General features: G+C 37.1%; 1 protein-coding gene across 2 annotated transcripts in view; it reads right to left on the reverse strand.

Moving 5' to 3' along the window:
• The window catches only part of APP (amyloid beta precursor protein), a 171,291-nt gene that overhangs the window by 67,485 nt on the left and 82,459 nt on the right, over positions 1 to 21,347 (reverse strand). For both annotated transcript variants that reach the window (XM_020995844.2, XM_020995845.2), the window contains exon 6: positions 1,674 to 1,876. In XM_020995844.2, the coding sequence (XP_020851503.1) occupies positions 1,674 to 1,876 (203 nt within the window). The remainder of the gene's footprint in view (positions 1 to 1,673; positions 1,877 to 21,347) is intronic.

Genomic DNA, 21,347 nt, shown 5'->3' on the forward strand with positions numbered 1-21,347 from the left:
GAAGGAAAAAAATAGTGCCAGCAACAAAAAAGAACTCAGGCACAGAGGAATCACAATCAGGATTACACCAGATTTAGCAGCCACTATCATATACAAGGGAAGAGCTCAGAGTGTGGCATTCTAGAAGGCACAAGATCTAAGCTTAAAAACAAGAATAGCGTATCCAGGAAAACAGTCTATTTCCAGAGTAAAAAGGGGATCTTTAATGAACCGGAGGACTTCTAAGCATTCCTGATGAAAAGCCCAGAGCTAGTACAAAATCTGACAAACAGAAGTCAAAAGAAGCATAAAAAGACAAACATGAATGAGAAATCACAAGGGACTAAACATGGTTAAATTGTTTACATTCTTACAAATGGATATGATATATGTAGGAGCTATTTTTCCTAACCACATTCTGACGAAATGGATGAATAGTTTAAAGAAAAAATAAAAACTACCCAGACCACAGAACAGCAAATTGAATACTTAAATAACCTTATTTTAGAAAAAGAAATTGAACAATCCATATATGAACTCCTCTCCACCTATGCTACCTACAAAACTCCACTTACTCCCCTCCCCTCAAGAAGTCCCCCAAAACCAAACCAAACCAAAACAAAACAAAACAGACAGGGCTAGATGGATTCACAATTGAGTTCTACTAAAATAAGCATGTGTTCAATTGTACCTCTTTGTGACCCCATGAACCACAACACGACAATACTGTCTATGGCTATGGCAGGAGTGGGGAACCTGTGGCCTCGAGGCCACGTGAGGCCCTCTGGATCTTCAGGTGTGGCCCTCTGACTGAGTTCAGACTTCACAGAACAAATCCTTTTATTAGTGAACCCTGAACAGTCAACTAAAAACCTAACTGAAACAATGAACAGCTTCCGTAAGTTGCAGGACATAAAATAAACCTATATAAGTAATCACCATTTCTATATATTACCAAGACAACATAGCAGGAAGAGACAGTAAGTGAAATTCCAAATAAAAAAAAAACCTAGATAGTATAAAAATACTTATGATTATGCCTGAGACGAAAGAGGAAGGAGAAGTTTTAATGTTTAAAATAAAGATTTTTCAGAAATAATATTTTGTTTTCCCTGTTACATGTAAAAAGTTTTTAACATTTGTTTTTAAAAACATCTATTACCTTTTTTAAAAGCAAACTGTAGACAAGAAGAAAATGAGAACATTTCTCACCCATACAGCTTAGTGCACTTATGAATCCAGCAGCTATCCAATAATCATTGTGCTTTGTCTGTAAAGTAAGCTATCCTACTGGATTTTATATTTCATTAAGATATTTAGCATATGTTCTTTTCAAATAAATTGCCAAGTCCAAAAAGTCCATACACATACATTGTACATATATGTACACGACTATTAGCACAAACACTTATAAAATATACTAAAAACACAAACACATGTATATGGACACATACATATACAGATATACATACACATACACACACATAAATGTACAAACATACAAACACATACCCATGTACAAGCAGGCGTTAAACTAAAGAACTCTTTTGCTTAGATCCTATTTAAATCAAGAAAAGCACTAGATGTTAAAACAATCTAAAACAATGTGGAATATTTTGCTGTTTGGAACATTTTAAAAACAGTAAAGGTCACATTTTTCCTGACACACTGAAAAATATCCAACATGAGATTACCTCTAACAACCTCTTCTACAGATTCGGTGGTGGTGGTGGTGGTGGTGGTACTGGCAACCCGAGTAGTTCTTTCTGTAGCCTCTTCATATTGCTCCTCAGCTTCTTCCCCTACTTCATCACCATCACCATCATCATCATTGTTATCTTCATCTTCTACATCAACTACTTCCTCTTCTTCTGCAACTTCTACTACTTTGTCATCACTGTAAAGAGAAAAGCATCATTTCACTGACTGCAAACGGTCAGGGGAAAAAAGTCCCACGTCTTTGCTAAGTTAGGAAGTGCACGATAGGTCATCTACTGCTAGAGTGTACTATGTTCTCTTTATTGTACGATCACTGTACAGCACATGACACTGTTATAATCTGTCACAGAAAATTAAGACTTTGGACTTGTGATTCAGTCAAGGGAATGCAGGATCCCCGATCTAAAACTAGAAAGGACCACGGCGGCGAGCTAGTTCAATTTTTTTCAGGTTACAGATGCCCAGGGAGGTTAAGAGACTTGCCCAAGGTCATCAAGGTGATAAGTGCCAGGACAGGACTACTAATTCCAGAGCAAATAGGTTGAATTAGATGAAGTTCGGCCATCAATAAATCACAAGTTGGGGAAGCTAGATGGTGCAGTAGATAAAGCACTGGCCCTGGAGTCAAGAGGCCCTGAGTTCAAATGTGACCTCAGACACTTGAGACTTATTAGCTGTGTGACCCTGGGCAAGTCACTTAACCCCAAATCCCTTGCAGAACAAACAAGTAAATAAATTAAATGTTCATTAGGTGCTTACTCTGTGACAGGCATTTTGCTAAGTGTTGAAGATATAAAGAAAAAAGCCAAACACTCCTTGTCCTCAACAACCCTGCCTTCTATTTTGAAGGAGACAACATGTACATATATAGGTAGATACAAAATATATACAAAGCATGTAAAAGGTAAAGGAAGGGTTAGCACTTGGAGCTAGAGGGATCAGCAAAGGCCTCACAGAAAAAAAAAAAGTGGAGTGTAAGGAAACCCTCATGGAACCAGGAATTCTAACAGGTAGAGGTGGGATGGAAGAACTATCCATTCCAAGCATTTGGAGATAGGAGATGCAGTGCAGTGTGTCAAGAATACAAATGGCTAGAGCAGAGGTTCCCAAACTTATCTGGCCTACTGACCCCTTTAAAAAAAATTACTCAGCACCCCACCCCTCAACCTGGAAACCTACTTTCCTTAACCTACTTTAATTTTTTTAAAATTTGTGTTATTTCAAAAACATACACATATATTTTTTAAATGATGCATCTTAAATTTAATAATATATTGCAAATTTGTATATTTTTCCCTGCATTGAAATTTTGATGATGCAACACTGTGTCATGTAACCATACGGTACTGTACTGTAAACAAGTCATTACAGCACATATTCCTGCCGATGCACGCTGGACTTCCCGACAATGCAAGACAAGCTTGCCCACCAACACCTGCTTGTTAAGACCCGCTGGTGAGCTTGACTACTGATTGGTTATAATTTGCATTTTGTGTGTTTATTTGGAAAATAATGTAATCAATACGATTTTAACTCTGTTACACAACAGATGAAATACGTATGAACGATTTTTCAAAATTTTCTTCTCTTCTTTCCTCATGCTTCCACTGTCCCCTTATTTTTATTCACCACCCCCAACTGCACCCAAGGCTACTACTGACCCCCTGGAGCACCCCCCCCAGGGGATGGTATCACCCACTTTGGGAACCTATGGGCTAGAGAGTCAACAAGCTATGTCACAGGCACTAGGTGTACAACTAAAGGCAAAAATGATTCCTACCCTCAAGGAACTGACATTCTAATAAGAGAGAAAACATGCAAAGAAATGTATAAAAAACAGACAGGGTAAATTGGAGGTAATTTCAGAGTGAAGGTACAAGCATTAAAGGTGATCAGAAAAAGCTGCTTATAGAAAGTGGGATTTGAAATGAGTCTTGAAGGAAACCAGGAAGTAGAGATAAGAAAGTGTAAGAAGACTGGAAAGGAAGGAAGGAAGGAAGGGGCAAGGTTGTAAAGGGTTTTAAAAGCCAATAGAGGATTTCATATTTAATCTAAGAGGTGATAAGGAGCCACTAGAGTGTATAGAGTAGAGGGGTGACATGGTCAAATCTGCTTTTTTTTTTTTTTTAGAAAAAAACACTTCAGCAGCTGAGTGGACTGGAGGATGAAAAGACTTAAGGCAAGGGGAGCAAACAGAAGGCCTTTGAAATGGTCTGGGCTTAAGGTGAAGAGGGTCTGCACAAGGGTGGCCAGCTGTATTAGAGCAGAGAAAGAGGCATGTAAGGGAGTTATTATAAAGGCAGAATTAATAGGATTTGGAAAAAGATTAGATGGAGGCGAGGTGAGATAGAGGGATAAGTCAACAATGACATCTAGGTTGGGAGCCTGAGTAGATGTGAGAAGAGTGGTTCCTTTGCCAATAATAGAGAAGCTCTTAAGGGAGAAAGGTTTGAAGTGAGATCTAATGAGTTCAGTGTTGGACATGATGAGTTTAATATGTTTGAGACATTCGATTCAAGTTGTCCAAAAGTTAGCTGGACATGTGTGTCTGGAAGTTAGGGCTAAATAAGTACATCTGAGAATCATCAGCACAGAATTGATAACTCAGTCATGGGAGCTGATGAAATCATCAAGTGAAATAGTGTACTGAGAAAAGTTAGGGGTACCTATAGTGATGGGGGTGATCTGGATGAATATCCGGCAAAGGATACCGAGAAGCAGGGCTCAAGTTGGCAGGAGGAAAAGCAGGACAGAGTAATGTTACAAAAAAATAGAAATAAGAGTATCAGAGAGAAGAGGGTGATCAACAGTGTTAAAGCATAAGGAGAGGTCAAGAAATGATGAAGACTGAGAAAAGGCCATTAGATTTGGCAATCTGGAAATCAAGTAGTAATTTTGAAGAAAGCAGTTTTGGTTGAATGATGAGGTGGTAAGCCAGACTGCTGAGAGTTAAGAAGAGACTGAGAAAAGTGGAGGTACCAATGGCTTTCTCAAGGAGTTTAGACATGAAAGGGAGGAGAGCTATAGGATGATAGTTAGCAGAGACGGATGGATCAATATAGTCTTACTGGCATAAGGAAAGCAGCCAGTAAAAGTGAGAGAGTAGGGATAATATAGGGGCAATCTGCTGAAGGATATGGGGTAAAATGTGATCAAGAGTGCATGTAGAGGGCTCAGCCTTGGCAAAAAGGGTCACCTCTTCACATGAGACAAGAGGGAAGGAGAAGACAGTGGGAGAAGACATCTTAGTGACATGAGATGTGGAGGAGGGAAAAAGGGGCTCTTAGCAAATTCCTTCAATTTTTTTTTTTAAGTGAACTACAAGGCAAAGTTCTCAGCTGAGAAGGTGGCAAGGCTGAGGAAATGGAGTAGGGTAACACGGGAGGAATAAAGATAGTCTGGCAGAGTATGTGGAGGGGAATATGTGTAAGACATTTGGAAAGGTAGGTTAGGGACAAATTGTGAAGTATAATATAAGTCAAACAGGTTTTTATATGCACTCCTGGAAGTATTAGGGAGCCAGTGGAGTTTACTGAGTAGGAGAGTGTAAATTCATAAGAAATGTGTTTTAAGCAAATCACTTCGGTAGCTGTGTGGTGGATGAATTGGAGCAGGAAGAAATTTGAGTCAAGAAGATCAATTAGGAAGTGAACGCAATAGTCTAAAAGAGAAGTGATGAAGGCCTGATATAGGGAAGTAGCTGTGTAAGTGAAAAAAAGGGTCATTTAGAGGAGAGTTTTTGCAAAGGTGGGAATCACAAGATTTAGCAATAGACTAGAAATGTGGGATGAGTAAAAGTTGTTTAGAATGGCACGAAGGTTGGAGCCTACGTGACTGAAAGAATAGTGGTAGTCTCAGGAGTAAAAAGGAAGCTCAAGAAAAGAAAGGGTCTGAAGAGACAGACAAGAGATTCTCTTACGGACATGTTGAGTTTGAGATGCCTAGGAGACAATTAGTCTAAGATATACTAAAGACAGTCGGTAATAAGAACTGGAGCTCAGAAGAAAGAATAGAGCAGGATATTGAGATCTGAACCCATGGGAGCTGATGAGCTCACTAGGTGTGAGAGCATGGAGAATTAAGAGAAAGTCTAAGATATAGCCTTGGGAGCACATTACAGCATTAAGGAACACAATACTGATGATACCCCAGCAAAAGAGACTGCGTAGTCAGACGGCTAAGAGGAGAACCAAGAGAGAGCAGTAGCAGAAAATCATAGAGAAGACAAAGTATCCTGGAGAGAATAGTCAATAGTGTGAGTACTGCAGAAAGTTCAGAAAGGATGAAGATTCTGAAAATCAAATATAGCAATCAAGAATCATTGGCAACTATGGAAACAGCAGTTTTATTTGGATGATGTGATCAGGAGCCAGAGCATTAAGAATGAGAAGACAGGAACTGGAGACAAGTAGACATGTTTTTTTTTTTTCAAGTAATTTGGGAAAGGGAAGAGATACAAAACGATAGCTTAAGAGGATGGTGCTATCTGCAGGGTTTTTGTTTTTTTTAAAGGTAGGGAGACTTGCATAAGTCTGCAGACAGGGAAGAAGTAGAAGATCAGGAAAGATGGAAGATTAGAAAGGTAGGGGCACAATCTGCTGTAGAAGTCCAGAGGAAATGACCTTGGCTGCGAGCTATGAGTGTTAAAGGAAGGTAAGGATTGCAAAAAGGGCTTTCTTAGTTATATTGGGACAAAAAGGAAACTCAAAGATGGGATAGGACCTTTGCTTCAAATGGATGGTATGATATCTGACTACACAGAGAAAGCAGATCACCTCCATACTCATTTTATTTTTGCAAAGGAGAATGATTTTTATATGGAAATGACAGGATAAAACCAACTATTGAGAATTTATACTCAAAGTAAGTAAGACAATAGCTAAGAGAGCACTTAGGTGACCTTGATCAATTGAAGTCTCTTGGCCCAAATGAACTACAACCTGGAGTCCTGAAAGAACTGCCAGAAGCGAGAGCTATCAGTGATATGAATGAAAATGAAGAATGGGAGAGGCACTATAAGACAGAAGAAATAGTAATCATCACAGTTTTCAAAAGAGAGAAGAAAATTGAGCCTATAAATCAGCGAACATGATTCAATTCCTGGGAAAATTCTTCAAAGTATCATTACAGAGATGGTTGAAGACTATCTAGAAAGAGATGTAGTGATTACAGAAAGTCATCATATCTTCATCAAGAACATGTCATGTTAAACTAAGCTCAATTCCTTTTCTGACAGAGAAACTAAAGTAGTAGATAAAGGGAATTCTACAGATATAGTTTACCTAGATTTTAGCAAAGCTTTTGATAAAGTATCTCATATTATTCTTGTGGAAAAGGCGGACAGATAAAAGTTAGGTGATAAAACAGAGAGATGGATTCAGGACTTGTTAGATGGCTAGACTCAAAGAATAGTTGTTAATGTTTAAGTGTCAAATGTGGCAGGTTTCCAGTGGAATACCAAAGGGATGAGTGCTTGGCTCTGAAGTATTAAACATTTAAAAAATGTTATCAGTATCTCTCATAAAGTACCAGTGAAGTGAGGTGAGAGGAAATGATAAGTACAAATTATAAGTTTAGGAGAAATAAGGCAAAAGGATTGTTGGAATAATAGGAAGTTTTATATGATCAAATAAAAGCATTTCAGAGCTTAAAAGTGAAACACTTGTGGGTAAAAGCAGGACAGAGGTATGTTTATATGTCGTATAAAGGTATGCACTCCATCTCACCTGGAGTGGAGGAGGAAGTCTTTGGAGTTGAATAGTTTGAAGAAGTAGGAAGTTAGGATACTTGAGTTAATATGTGAATTCTGAAGTCCTCTTACTAAGAGTTAATATGTCATGAACTTAATAGGGGCAATATGTTATGAACTTAAAGGCAAGGGTTGGGGCAGAGACTAAGACTTTAAGTCAAGCACTGAGCTCACTGAGAAAGGAAAGGGAATGTCCTTTGAGCTAATAGATAACCTATATAATAATATTTTATGTAATAACTTATATGACCTATATTTTGGCTCAGATTCTGTGAGGCACTGAAAATGAAAGCATGTAAAGGCTAAGATGTTTGGGAGCATTCAGAGATTGAAATCAGTCATCTACTTTAGAAATCTAACAGATTCTTTTCAAAGAAGTTTCAATTATTATTCAAGCATCAATTTCCTGCTTCAGTATCACCCAAAAGTTTTTAAGTATAAGACACCTGTTTTTTTTTTCATTAGTTTGTTGCAATAGAAGAAAAAAATGGTTTTTCTTTGCATTTCCAGAACTTAATACCATGCCTGGCACACAGCAGGCACTTAATAACTGCTTGTTGACTTGACTCAATATAATATAATATACAGGTGATACTGACCCCCAAAACAGACTCTAAGCAAATCCTACCAAGATAGAAAGATTGAATACGGATATAAAATTAGACTGCAAATAGTACTCTAAGGACCAGCCTAGCTAGGTTGAGAAAGGCTCATATAAGAAAGCTAGCAACTCAATAAAGATATTTTCAGCCTCAATAACTGAAGAAGATGATTTACTGTGGCATGTGGCGCTGGAGTAAGAGAGGAATGTAGAAAGGAATAAGCATTTATTGACCTCCTACTAAGTTTCAGACTCTGAGCTAAGTACTATATAAATATTATCTCATTTGATCCTCACAACAAGATAGTTGCTATTATTATCCCTACTTTTACAGTTGAGGAAACTGGGGCAGAAAAAGATTAAATGACCTGCTCAGGGTCACATATGTAGAAAATGTCTAAGGTCTTCCTGACTATAAGCTCAGCGCTCCTGTGCCACTAGCTGCCATGATGGAGCTTGTGATTTGTCTTGGCAGAAGAAGTGCCTACTTCCATAAAATTACTGATGACAGAAGACACATCTGTTGGAAGTCTTGAGTCTTAGGAAACAAGTAATACTAGAGGGCTCTTTTAGGGGTCCAGAGATCAGATACTGAGTACATAGTGTGCACAATTATATGCTAACAAAACTGAGAAAACAAAAGAAACAGCGGAATATCTTTAAAATATAAAATATCCAAACTATCAGAAGAACAGATAAAGATTTTAAATATTCCAATTTCAGAAATGGAAATAAAACTAGCTGTAAAGGAAATCTCAAAGAAAAAACTCTTAGACCTAATAGAGTCGAAGGAGAATTCTATAAAACTTTTAAAGAAGAGTTAGTATCCATACCTCAGAAATTATTCTAAAAAACTGAGAAAGAATTCTACCAGAATCCTTTTACAAGACAAATATAGTCCTAATACCTAAACCAGTGAAAATAAAATGTACAAAGAAAACTATAGGCCAATATCATTAATGAACATTGACTCAACAATTTAAAATAAAATCCAATAAAAAAAACTGCAGTGATTTATCCAAAAAATCATTCATTATAATCAAGTAGGATTTATACAAAGACCAATCAATATAATTAATCACATTATAAACCAAAACATCTAAAACCACATAATCATCTCAACAGATGCCGAAAAAGCCTTTGATCAAATACAATTTTTAATGCTAAAAACTCTACAAAATACAGACAGAGAGGGACCTTTTTAAATCCTAAAAAATTTTTATTTAAAACCAAAACCAAGCATCATGCGCAATGGGGATACACAAAAAGCTTTTCTAAAAAATATGGGAGTAAAGCAAGGATGTCACTCTCTCCACTATTATTTTGATAGAGTTCTGGAAATAATAGCAATAAGATAAGGGAAAGCACTTAAAGGAATTAAGACAGGTAAAGAGGAGAAAAAAGTTTCTCTGTTGCTGATGATATGATGGTTTACTTGGAAAACGTCAGGGAATAAGTAAAGGTACTATTTGAGACAATAATTTTTGTTTTGCTTTGTTTTCTTTAGTGGTTTCAGTCATGTCCAACTCTTCATAACTCCATGTATTTTTTGGCAGAGATACTGGAGTGGTTTGCCATCTCCTTCTCCAGCTCATTTTGCAGATGAGGAAACTGAGGCAAACAGGGTTATGTGACTTGCCCAGGGTCACACAGTGATCTAGTGTCTGAGGCTGAGTTTGAACTCATGAAGATGAGCCTTCTTGATTACAAGCCCAGTGCTCTATCCACTGTACCACCTAACTGATCAAAGTTGCAGGCTACAAAAGAAATCCTCATTCCTATATCATAATAACAAAACACAAGAAGTGATAACAGAAAGTGAAATCCCATTCCAAATAACTACAAAATGCATAAAATGTCTGGTGATCAACCTCCCAAAGCACACAAAAGACTTTCATAAATTCAATTACAAAGCACTCCTTAAAGAAATAAAGAACCAACGTAATAGCTAGAGGAATATTCAGTGCTTATGGTAACGGTTTGTCAATATCATAAAATGATACTACTGTTGAAATTAATTTATACTTTTAATGCCATGTCCACCCAATTACCAAGGTGATATCTTACAAAACTTGATAAAATAATAACAAAATTCATTTTTAAAAAAATCTAGAATATCAAGGGAAATGAAGAAAAGAAATAAGGATGGACAGCAGTCATCAAAACTATCTGTTATTGCTTTAAAAAGACAGAGATTCTTTTGCTTCCGGTAGCCAAGATGCTGGAGTAAAAAGGTAGTCGCTCTCACCCTCCCCTATCAACCTCTGAAAACCCAGAAAACATCACCCCAGAAAAAAAAAACCCTGGAGCAGCTGAACTAGAAGAAAGATGGGGAACAGTTATAGTGCAGCAGCCCAGCAAACAGGTCTCCCAGTGCCTCAGCAAAAATAAGGGAAGCAGCACTACAAAGGGCACCCTGCAGCATTCATCTGAAAGGAGCTGAAGAAAACAACTTAGAGTCTTCCTAAAGTCCCAGCCTTGCTGATTCCAACTCAACACCAGGTAAGCTGTCAGAACCCTACAGCCTCCAACTCTCAACCAGGAGGAGACCCTGAAGTCCAGGTGGTAGAGCAGGCAAACATTAACACCTGGACCTCTGAGTGCCTCTGTGAGGGCAGGGGAACCAGTGGAAACCAGCTCAGAAAACCACCAGGTGCCTTGGCACTATACCTCAAAGGAATCTCCCAGTGCATTAGCAGAAATGAGGGAGGCAGCATTGCAAGGGGTCCCAGGCAGATAAACACCCTGCAGCACCCATCTAAAAGAAGCTGAAGAAAGCTAAAGGAAAGGAAAAGCAGGCAACCTAGAATTGCCTGAAAGTTTCAGCCCAACACGAGGCAAGCTGCCAAAACCCTACAGCCTCCAATTGCCAACTTAACACAGGCCCCAGCACACAAAGCCACTGACCAAGACATAGGCTTCCAACACAAGAAGCTTAGGTCAGTGCCCTCTGTTCCCCAGCAGAAGAACTCAATCTCTTTAAAGGCCAGGGAATAAAGAAACCATAAGTAAAAAGAAACGTACCATAGATTCATATTATCAGAAGAGTGAAGAACAAGACAAATTCTGAAAAGGACAACATTGTCAACACACCCACATATGCAACATCAAAAGGGAATATGAACTGGTCTGAAGCCCAAAAAGCCTTCTTAGAAGAGCTCAAGAAGGATTTTAAAAGTCTAATGAGAGAGGTAGAAGAGTCCTTAAAAAATACAATTGGCCAATTGGAAAAAAAGTACATTGAAGAAAACAAGTCCCTAAAAAGCACAACTGGCAAATTGGAAAAAAAGTACACTGAAGAAAACAAACCTCTTAAAAATACAATCGGCCAATTGGAGAAGGAAGTATAAAAACTAACGGAAGAAAACAATCCATTAAAAACTAAAATTTGACAAATGGAAAGTAATGACTCTATGAGAGAGCAAGAATCAGTCAAACAGAAACAAAAAAATGAAAAAACAGATGAAAACATAAAATACCTCATCGGTAAAACAACTGATCTGGAAAATTGATCCAGGAGAGACAATTTAAAAATCATTGGACTACCTGAAACTCATGATAAAAAAAAATATCCTGGACAGTATCTTTCAGGAAATCATAAAGGAAAACTGCCCAGAAGTCCTAGAACCAGAAGGTAAAATAACCAGAGAAAGAATATACCACTCACCACCTGAAAGAGATCCCAAACTGACACCAAGAAATATAACAGCAAAATTCCAAAATTACCAGATGAAAGAAAAGGTGCTGCAAGCAGCCAGATAGAAACAATTTAAATATCATGGAACCACAGGATTACACAGGACCTTGCAGTTTCTACATTAAAAGACCGCAGGGTGTGGAACATGATATTCCATAAGGCAAAAGGGAGCTTGGATCTGCAGCCAAGGATCAACTACCCTGCAAAAAATGAGCATGATTTTTCAAGGGAGGAGATGGATATTCAACGACATAGGGGACTTCGAAACCTTCCTGATAAAAGACCAGAGGCTCAACAAAAAATTTGATCTTCAAGTACAAGATTCAAGAAAGACATAAAAAAGTAAATGGGACAGAAAGATACAAAATGTTGTTAATAAGGGTGGACTGTTTACATCCCTACAAGGGAAGATAACACTTGCAACTCTTGAGAACTGTATTGTTATTACACCATATTAAAGGAGTATACATAAAGGGGGTGGATATTAGTTGACTTTGATGCACTGATAAAAAAAAAATCTAATCAAGTGGGTTAAATGGATCCAAGTAAGTGGAGTAGTCTGATCTTAGAAAATGTACTGAGAAAGGAGGAGGCAGACAAGGGTAAATTACATTGCAGGAAAAGACTGAAAATCCTATTACAGCAGAGGGAAAGAAGGGAGGGGGGTAAGCATTGTTTGAACCTTACTCTCACCATATTTGGCTCAAGAAGGGAATAACATAATCAAGTATAGAAATCTAACTTGTCCTATGGGCAGTAGGACGGAAAAGGGGAAAGAAGAGGGAAGGAGGATAGAAAGGAGGGAAGAAGCAGTAAGGGTAAAGGGGAAGAAAAGGGAAAGAGATAACAGAAGGGAGGAGAGACTGAAGAAGGCAGTGGTCAGAGGGGGAGAAAGGAGAAAGAAAAGCATAAACAGGAGGAAAAAGGATGGAGAAAAAGACTCAGTTTGATCATAACTGTGAATGTGAATGGGGTGAACTAAAATGCTATCAACATCCAAAGAAAGAACTATGGAAGTTGAATGGGTATCTTTTTTTTTTCTCTTCTGTTGAGTTTTGTTTCCTCTTTCTGATGGTTCCTCCTATTGTTTTTTTAATTTTTACTTACAACTTCACTAATATGAAAATATGCTTAATAGGAATGTAAATGTACAGCCTAAATTAGATTGTGTGCCATCTTGGGGAGGGTGGTAGGGAGGAAGGGGAAGAAAAATTTTAAACTCAAAAGCATATGGAAGTGATTGTTGATAAATCAAAATAAATTAATAAAATAAATTAAAATAAATAAAAAGAGAGAGATTTCAGTGGAACAGACTAGAGAATTAGAAAAAATATAAATAAATGTGTTTTTGATAAAAATGGAAAACAAACTACGAGAAAAACTCCATATGTGTTAAAAACAGCTGAGAAAACTGGGAAGCACTCTAGCAGAAATTAAGCTTAAACCAGCATCTTATATCACACTCTACAATACAGTCTAAATAGATATGTGACCTTAATATTAAAGATAATAGTATTAAAAAATTAGAAGAGTAACAAATCACATACCAATCACAGCTATGGGTAAGAAATACATTCTTAACACCAAAAAAAGAGACAGAGGCAATTAAAAAAGATAAAATAGCTAAGTTTAATTATTTGAAACTGAAAGCCTCTGCATAGACAAACTTAAAGCATTTAGGATAAGAAAGGAAGTAGTCAAATATGAAAAAATTTGCATCAAATTTCTCTAATAAAGTTTTGGTATCTAAGATAAATAAACCTCTCTCTGTATGTATAATACACACACACACACACAAAATACATGAAATACACCTACATATATGTATACACACATACATAAAGCTAACAGACATTCTCTAAAAGATAAATGAGTAAAAGAAATGAACAAAAAAGTTTTCAAAAGAACTCTAAAGTACTCATAATCACATTAAAAAATGATCCAAATCACTAATAATAACAGTAATGAAATCTCACTCTGCAAACTGGCAAAAATAGCAAAATATAGCAACAGCCAGGGTTGTAGAAAAAATATATATACCTTGATCATGGACCCATGAAATGATACGACCATTTTGGAAAGTAATTTGAAATCATACAAAGAAAGTGACTAAAATGTCCACACTCTTTGAACCAGAGACTCATTTATGGAGCTTATATCACAAGGAAGCCATTGATAAGAAGAAAGTCCCCTTACACTAAAAATATTTATAGCAGTACTTTTTGTGATAGCTAAGAATTGGAAGCAAAATAGATACCCATAAGTTGGCAATAATAAATAAATAGATCAATTGTGCTGACTTTTTTTTCTTATTCTCAAAAATATACTATTATCATATAGCATGGCTCTTTGGCAGGGGGAGGGATACTTGGGATACTATCGTGATATAAGAAATAGAAAATATCAATAAAAACTTTTAAAAAATAACAAACAAAAAAGTATTCACAACCAAATGAAAAGAATGCTCCAAATCATGAATAATAAGAAATGAAAATCAAAACAATCCTGAAACCCTGTGAGGTTTCACTTTACACCTGCAAACTGGCAAAAAAGACAAAAAATGGCAATATTCATTGTTAGAGGGGTTGTGTATTGATAGGCATATTAATTCATTGTTGGTTGAGCTCTGAAACGACACAATCATTTCGGAAAGCAATTTGGAATTTTGCCAGTAAAGACACTAAAATGTCTATATTCTTTGAACCAGACTCCATTATTGGACTTATATCCTAAGGATGCCATTGATAACAAGAAAATACCCATATAAACCAAAATATTTATAGGAACATTTTCTTTGATTAGCAAAGAATTGGAAACAAAGCAGATACCCACTGACTGGGGAACAGCTAAAACAAATTATTGATCACGAATATGATGGAATATTAATGTGACGTTTATGATGAACGTGAATACAAAGAAGCATGAAAAGATCTATGTAACTTGATGCTGAAGTAAGCAGAGTACCCCAAATATACACAATTAATATAACTATGTTACATAAAAAGAAAAATCACACTCAAAAAACCAAAAGTCAATCTAGCAAAACTATAAAGATCAAGTATGACTTTAATGAAGAGATACGAGAGGACAACCCCAAACCACCCAGCTTCGTGCAGGTGAAAGATCCAACAGTACTGCACATTACATATGTTTTTGGTCTTTTTCAATTTATTTATTGGTTATGATGATTTTTTTCCCTCTTTTTCTTCCATTTTTTTTCCTTAAAAAAAAAATACTATTTCTTGGACCTAACAGAGGTTAGGCAGGGGGAGGAGTACTGGGGAAAAGCATCATTATGTATAAGACAAGACATCAATAAAAACTTACTAAAATTTATTATATATATGCAATATGTTATAATCATATGGAATATCTATACCCATCCGTCTATATATCTCTCTTGTTTAAGAGACAAGTTGCTTAGTTTGGGGACAGAGCTGAACTGTTTCCTTTTTTCCATACTGTGGCCTGGACCCAGATTCCCTTATTCCTATACACCTTAGGCATACCCACTCCAGGGCCTATCTTTCTTTTCTCCTTTTGTTCCATTCTACCCCCATTCTACCATTCTATTATTAACAAATTCCCTATCAGCCTATCTTCACTTCACACTCTCTCCACTGTCATGCTTAGAAACCTGGCTGTCTCCAGAAGACAAAGAATTTCTCTGGCTACCCTCAACAGTGTGGGTTTCCCTTTTTCCATGCCCCCTGACACACTGGCCTAACAGGAAGAGTCAATCCACTTTTTGTTTCTCAATACCACTTCCAAATTCTTGATGTGATCATAATTCTGCAACAGTTTATCCTCCTGAGTTCATTTCATCTACTCATATCCTGTCTCTCCTTCTGCCTTATGCTCCTAAGCCTGTTATTAAAGTTGCATTGATGACTTTTGTTTTTTACACTATTTATATGTCCTGATACACATAACTCTCTACAAAGAACACTTCCAAGTAAAAAAGAAATTTCATGAAGTAAAATCAAATAACAAACTAACCACACATGACAGTATATGCAACAATCACATCTATAGTCCTTTTCTACCAAATGGAGACAAATGTGTTTCATCATCTGTCCCCTGGAACACTGCCTTAAATCTGAATTCAGTTTCTTTTTTGTGTCAAGAGATTATATGTGGAACTTGGAGTCAGGAAGACCTGAATTCAAATCTTGCCTCAGACTTTCTAGGCAAGCCACTTAACTGCTCCATGCCTCAGCATGCTCATCTGCAAAACAAGGATAATAGTATCTATGTCAGAGCTGCTGTGAAGGTCAAATCAGTAAAACTATGTAAAGCAATTTGAAAACCTTAAAACACAATATAAGTAAATTCTAGTTATTACTGCATTACAATAGTCATTGTGAATCTTATTCTTCAACTCTATAAGTATGTCCAATCTCTTCTGCTCCAGCTTTGCTGCCCCATTTTCACAATCTTGACCCTATACTTCAAGCACACACTGACCTTCACCTTGCATTCCTTGTCCCCTTGTCTTACCATATTTTATTCCTAAGCTGTTATCTTCAACCTTAGGTTATTACCACCGTCTTTCGTGATCTTCCTTGATTGACTCTATCCCAGTCCTCTTAGTAGCCGTTCCAAATGCTCTCTTACTTTATCGAGTCCTCTGATCATCCCACTCCTAGAAGTTTACTTCACTTCCTCCTTCAACAAAGAAACTAAAGCAATCCATTCTGAGTATATACCCTTCTCCACACCTCAAAATACCTTTACTTATCTTGCTCTCCTTAACTCATATCTAAGAAAGAGGGCATCTTTCTCCTTTTCAAGCCAATCCTTCCCTGTCCCCTACTAGAATTTGCCCCACCAATCATTTCTTCCTTCTTGCTAATCTTCAACAAGAAGCCCTACTGGTTCTTTTTCTTCCACCTACAAATATGCCCAGATGTCTTCCATCCTTTAAAAAAAAACCTTTGCTTGACCCTGCCAATCCCTTCAGCTATAACTCTTATAGATCTCTTTTTTTATAGCTAAATTCATAGGAAGACTTTAAAAGATATGTATTTGTTATAGTTTTGTCCTCTTCCTTGTAATAACCTCACTAGTTTTTATGGGTTTAATAACAATCTTAATATAGATAGCAATACATACACACACACTCACTTTTACATCTCATATCTGAACTCCAGTCCTGAATCACCAAATGTCTCCTGTACATCTTCAGATGGATGTCCCATTACTGTTTTAAACAAAATGCAACTAATTATCTTCCCCCAAAACCTAAGCAAGAGGCAAAGATTAAATGTGTAGTGGAATTCTCAACAGAAATGGAAGAAATGAGAGTAGAAGTGGAGTTACAGAAGAGAAAATCAGTTCCATTTTTGATGTGGTAAATTTTAGATGCTACTGGTACATCCAACACATGACTATCAGATAACTGGAAATTTAAGACTAGGGGTGGGCATATATATTGGTGAACACACACACACACACACACACACACACACACACACACACACACACACACACATGAGAGTCAAGTCCATCATACAGTGTAAATAAAATCAGGGAGGCTGGAAAGATAAAATGTGAGGAGATAGAGGGAAGGAAAGAGGAAAAAGGAGAAGGAGCAGAAAGAGAAGAAATCCAAGACAGAGCTTCAGGGAAAACCATGACTATAGATCTGGGAAATAGATACCAATCCATTAATAGAGGATAACAGCAGCAGAGTTATCAAAAAGGATGAGTTTGAGAAAAAGCTGTCAAATTTAGGAGTTAAATCAAATTGCAGGGAACAAGGAGAATAAGGTTTTATTTCCAGGGCACCTAATCACCTGTGGTGACCACTATCTCTCTACTTTTCTTCAAGGTCCTCTACCAGTCTTGTCATTTATTGTGGTCCTTATTTTATGGGCCTGACTTTTCTGATAGTGGCTCTAGAGTTAAAGGATTAAGAGTTAAGAGATCATTGATGATTTTAGAAGAGTTTCATGTGAGTGATAGGTTAGGAAGACAAATTGCAAGGTGTTGAGAAGAGTGGGAAGAAAATGACAGTATAATGGAATAGAGAAATAGTATAATATTTAGAAGGTAGATAAATGGGTTGACTGAAGGTTTTTTTAAAAAAATTAAGGGAGAGAGGGACATGAGTTTGGGAAAGAAAACAATTGAAAGGAAATTTTGAAGGATAGAATGTGGGAGAAAGAGAGAACACAAGAGTGAAATTATGTGCAAATAGTTAATGGGACAAGCTCTCAAGGACAAGAGGAAAAATGTTAGCCTGGTAAAGAAGAGGATAATAATAACACGTAATACTTTAAGGTTTGCAAAACACTTTTCATACATTGTCTCATTTGGTTCTCACAAAAACCCTGAGAGGTAGATGGTATTATTATCTCCATTTTACAGATGAGGCCCAGAGAGGTGAAGGAAAATGCCTGGGTCACATGGGTCTGAAACCAGGATTTGAATTCAAGTCTTCCTGATTCCAATCTCTGAATTCTATCCACTAAGTAACCTAACCATCTCAAATGGAAGGAAGAACATAAAGAGGAATAAGTAGACAGAAACGAGAAGCAGCCAGCTGTGGGTCTAGTTCACTTTGTTCTGGGCTGACCTAACTCCTTAGCGTGCTGCCAGACCCAAAGAAAGGGAGGAGGCATGAAATCTGAGGCTGGCAGTTTGGTGAGATAGCTCTTCTTACTATCATCTCCCTCCAGGGATAAGGAAGGAATACACAGGGATACTGTAGGGGTGAGATTTTCAGGGGAATCAGAATAGGACTCTATGTTCCAGACCAGGACTCTCCTTCAGAGTTTAAAATTAAGGAGGAAAACCACAATTCCAAAGGATTCATGATGAAACATGCTATCCATCTCCAGATAGAGTCAGAGGGCAAATTAAAGCTATTTTCTTCTCTTTATTTGTCTTTATTATTTTATTTGGACATGGCTAAAGTGGAAATTTGTTTGTTTTTTTTTTAAATAACTATATATATTTATAAAGGGTTTTGTTTTTCTTGCTTTCTCAAGGGGTGATAGAACAGGAAGAGGAAGATAGAATTCTGAACTGAAAATAAAAAACAGAACAAAACAAAACTAAAACAAAACACAGGAAAGGGCAGGTGAAAAAGTAGAGGGATTTTGAGGTGTGGTATGAGAGATGGAAGTGCTCATAATAGATAGCATCTATTTTCTCAGTAATTAATAAAGAGGCCATCTGCTAAGAGAAGCAGGTGGGGGGGGTCACTGATTTTTCTTTTTTTGGTAACAAGTATAAGACTTTATGGTTGTCTCTACTAAATATCTTTTTCTGTTAAGATCTTTTTGAATTCTAATTATGTCATCCAACATAGTACAACTACCCTCCAACTCCACGTCATTTACAATTTTTATAAGCATACCTTCTCTGTGATCCAGCTACATTGGCCTATTTACCAGTGGAGCACGTAACACTCTAATTATTCAGGTCACTGAAGACAGAAAATGGTAGTACATCATTAGGACCCTCTTTTTAACGTGAACAATTCATTAATCAACATTCTTATGATAAAATTATCCAACTGACTATGAAGTCAACCACTCAGCTGGTATTTCTATTGTCCATGAGAAACTTTGTTAATTGAATTGCCCTGTTGAGATTTTTTTCAAAGTGGTATTTCCCAAATCTACCAATCTAATAAGGCTATAAAAATGTTAGTATGGTATGACCTACTCTTATTTAATTTATTCTGGTTCATACTGATCATTTGTTTTTCTAAACTGGGCAAAATATGAGATAAGATATTAAGGATCAAAATCAACCACCGGATTTTCAGAACATGGAAAGATGAACCAGGCAGAAGTTTGAGAGGAAAAGCAAGAGTTACAATCAATTCCCAGCTAAATTTAAATGAGCAATATAGAACTGATACTTCAACATTCATTTAACTGGATGTCCAAGTAGACATCTTAAACTTGATGAGTCAAAACTGAACTCATTTTTCCTTCTAAATCTTTCTCCTTTTTCTTCCTTCCCCATTATAGGTATTGTAGAGGAATGCACCAATCTCGTCCCTCAGGCTTACAACCTTGGAATTATCTTGACTTCTTACTATTCCTCACCCTTCCATATCCAACTGTTGCCAAGGCCTGTCAATTTTACCTTTGCAACTTCTCTTGAATACACCCCCTTCTCTCTTCTGACACTGCCGCTACTCTAGTGCAGGACCTCATCACCTCACACCTAGACTACTGCAGCAGCCTTCTGATGGGTCTGCTTGCCTTCAAGTTCTCCCCACTCCAATCCATCCTCCATTCAGCCATCAAAGTGATCTTCCTACACTGCAGGAGTGACCATTACACATACCTCCCCACCTCCTCAAACTCCAGCGACTTTCTATTGCCTTCAGGAGCAAATAAAAATGCTCTGTTTGGCATTCTTCTCATACCTCACTTCCTGCTATGTACTCTTTAATCCAGGGACACTGGCCTCCTGACTATTCCATGAACAAGATACTCCACCTCTGTGCTGAGCATTTTCTCTGCCTGCTCCCCCCTATTCCCCCATGCCTGGAAATGCTCTCCTCCTCAACTTCATTTACTGATCTCTCTGGCTTCCTTTAAGTTCCAACTAAAATCCTATCTTTTATAGGAAACTTTTCCCAACCCATCTGAATTCCAGTGCCTTACCCTCTCTTGATTGTCCCTTATTTATCCTGTATACAGTTTATTTGTATATACAGTCAATTCTCAACATTCATGATATCACTTTTATGACTTCAAGCATTCATGTGATTATTAGTAACCTCATTTTTACTCTCCCATTGGCAACCAAGCACACTAACAGCTTTGCACAGTAGAGAAAAAAATGAGAGCCGCAATATACCCTCAAGTTTGTGGAGGCAACAGCTGTAAAGAGCTCCCTGGACATTCCTTAAATATTTTCACTGTTTGCCTTTAAAACTCAAGTTTTGTGTTGCAATCATTCCCCAAAGCATAGAGTGAGTTCTTTGGGCTTCAAGGTGATGTCAAGATCTCATCCATCTCCACATCTTCTAACAATAGTGAGTAAAGTTCCAGCAAACTCTCCCCTGGTTTTCACAGGGTGTCCAAGGTACAGAGATTTACAGCATATAGTACAAAGCCCTCCCACAGCCATCTGACACAGTGGAACGTAACATTCAGGTTAAAAAATATTTTAGATTTAAGAATTTTATTTGCCATACAGTATTTATGATACTATAGATTTCATCTACTATGAAAAGTGAATGTTGTGTGAAATCAATTGTTTTTTAATAAGATGTGAGCACAAAAGGTTACAATTCTAGAGAATTACTAGGAAGAAAAATATGTTTAGCATGTTACCCATTTTATGGGTAATTTCACAGTTTCTGTGTTAGGAAAAGTACATATCGTAAGAATTAATATTTTGTTATAAAGTTATATGCAGAAAAGCATATTTTCAGTAATTTCTAGCTAAATATTAGGAAATAGTAGTTGCATAAACCTACCTATTTCCCATAGGTTTAATGTATTTACATTTTTGACTTTCGTGTTATCTTCTAGGAATGTTATCTCCATGAACGTTGAGGATTGACTACATATTTTTACAGGTTGTCTCCCCCATTAGACCGTAAGTTCCTCCCGGGCAGGGACCAT

The sequence above is a fragment of the Phascolarctos cinereus genome, unplaced genomic scaffold, assembly GCF_003287225.1.
Source record: "Phascolarctos cinereus isolate Bilbo 61053 unplaced genomic scaffold, phaCin_HiC Scaffold_726;HRSCAF=1367, whole genome shotgun sequence".
NCBI lineage: Eukaryota > Metazoa > Chordata > Mammalia > Diprotodontia > Phascolarctidae > Phascolarctos > Phascolarctos cinereus.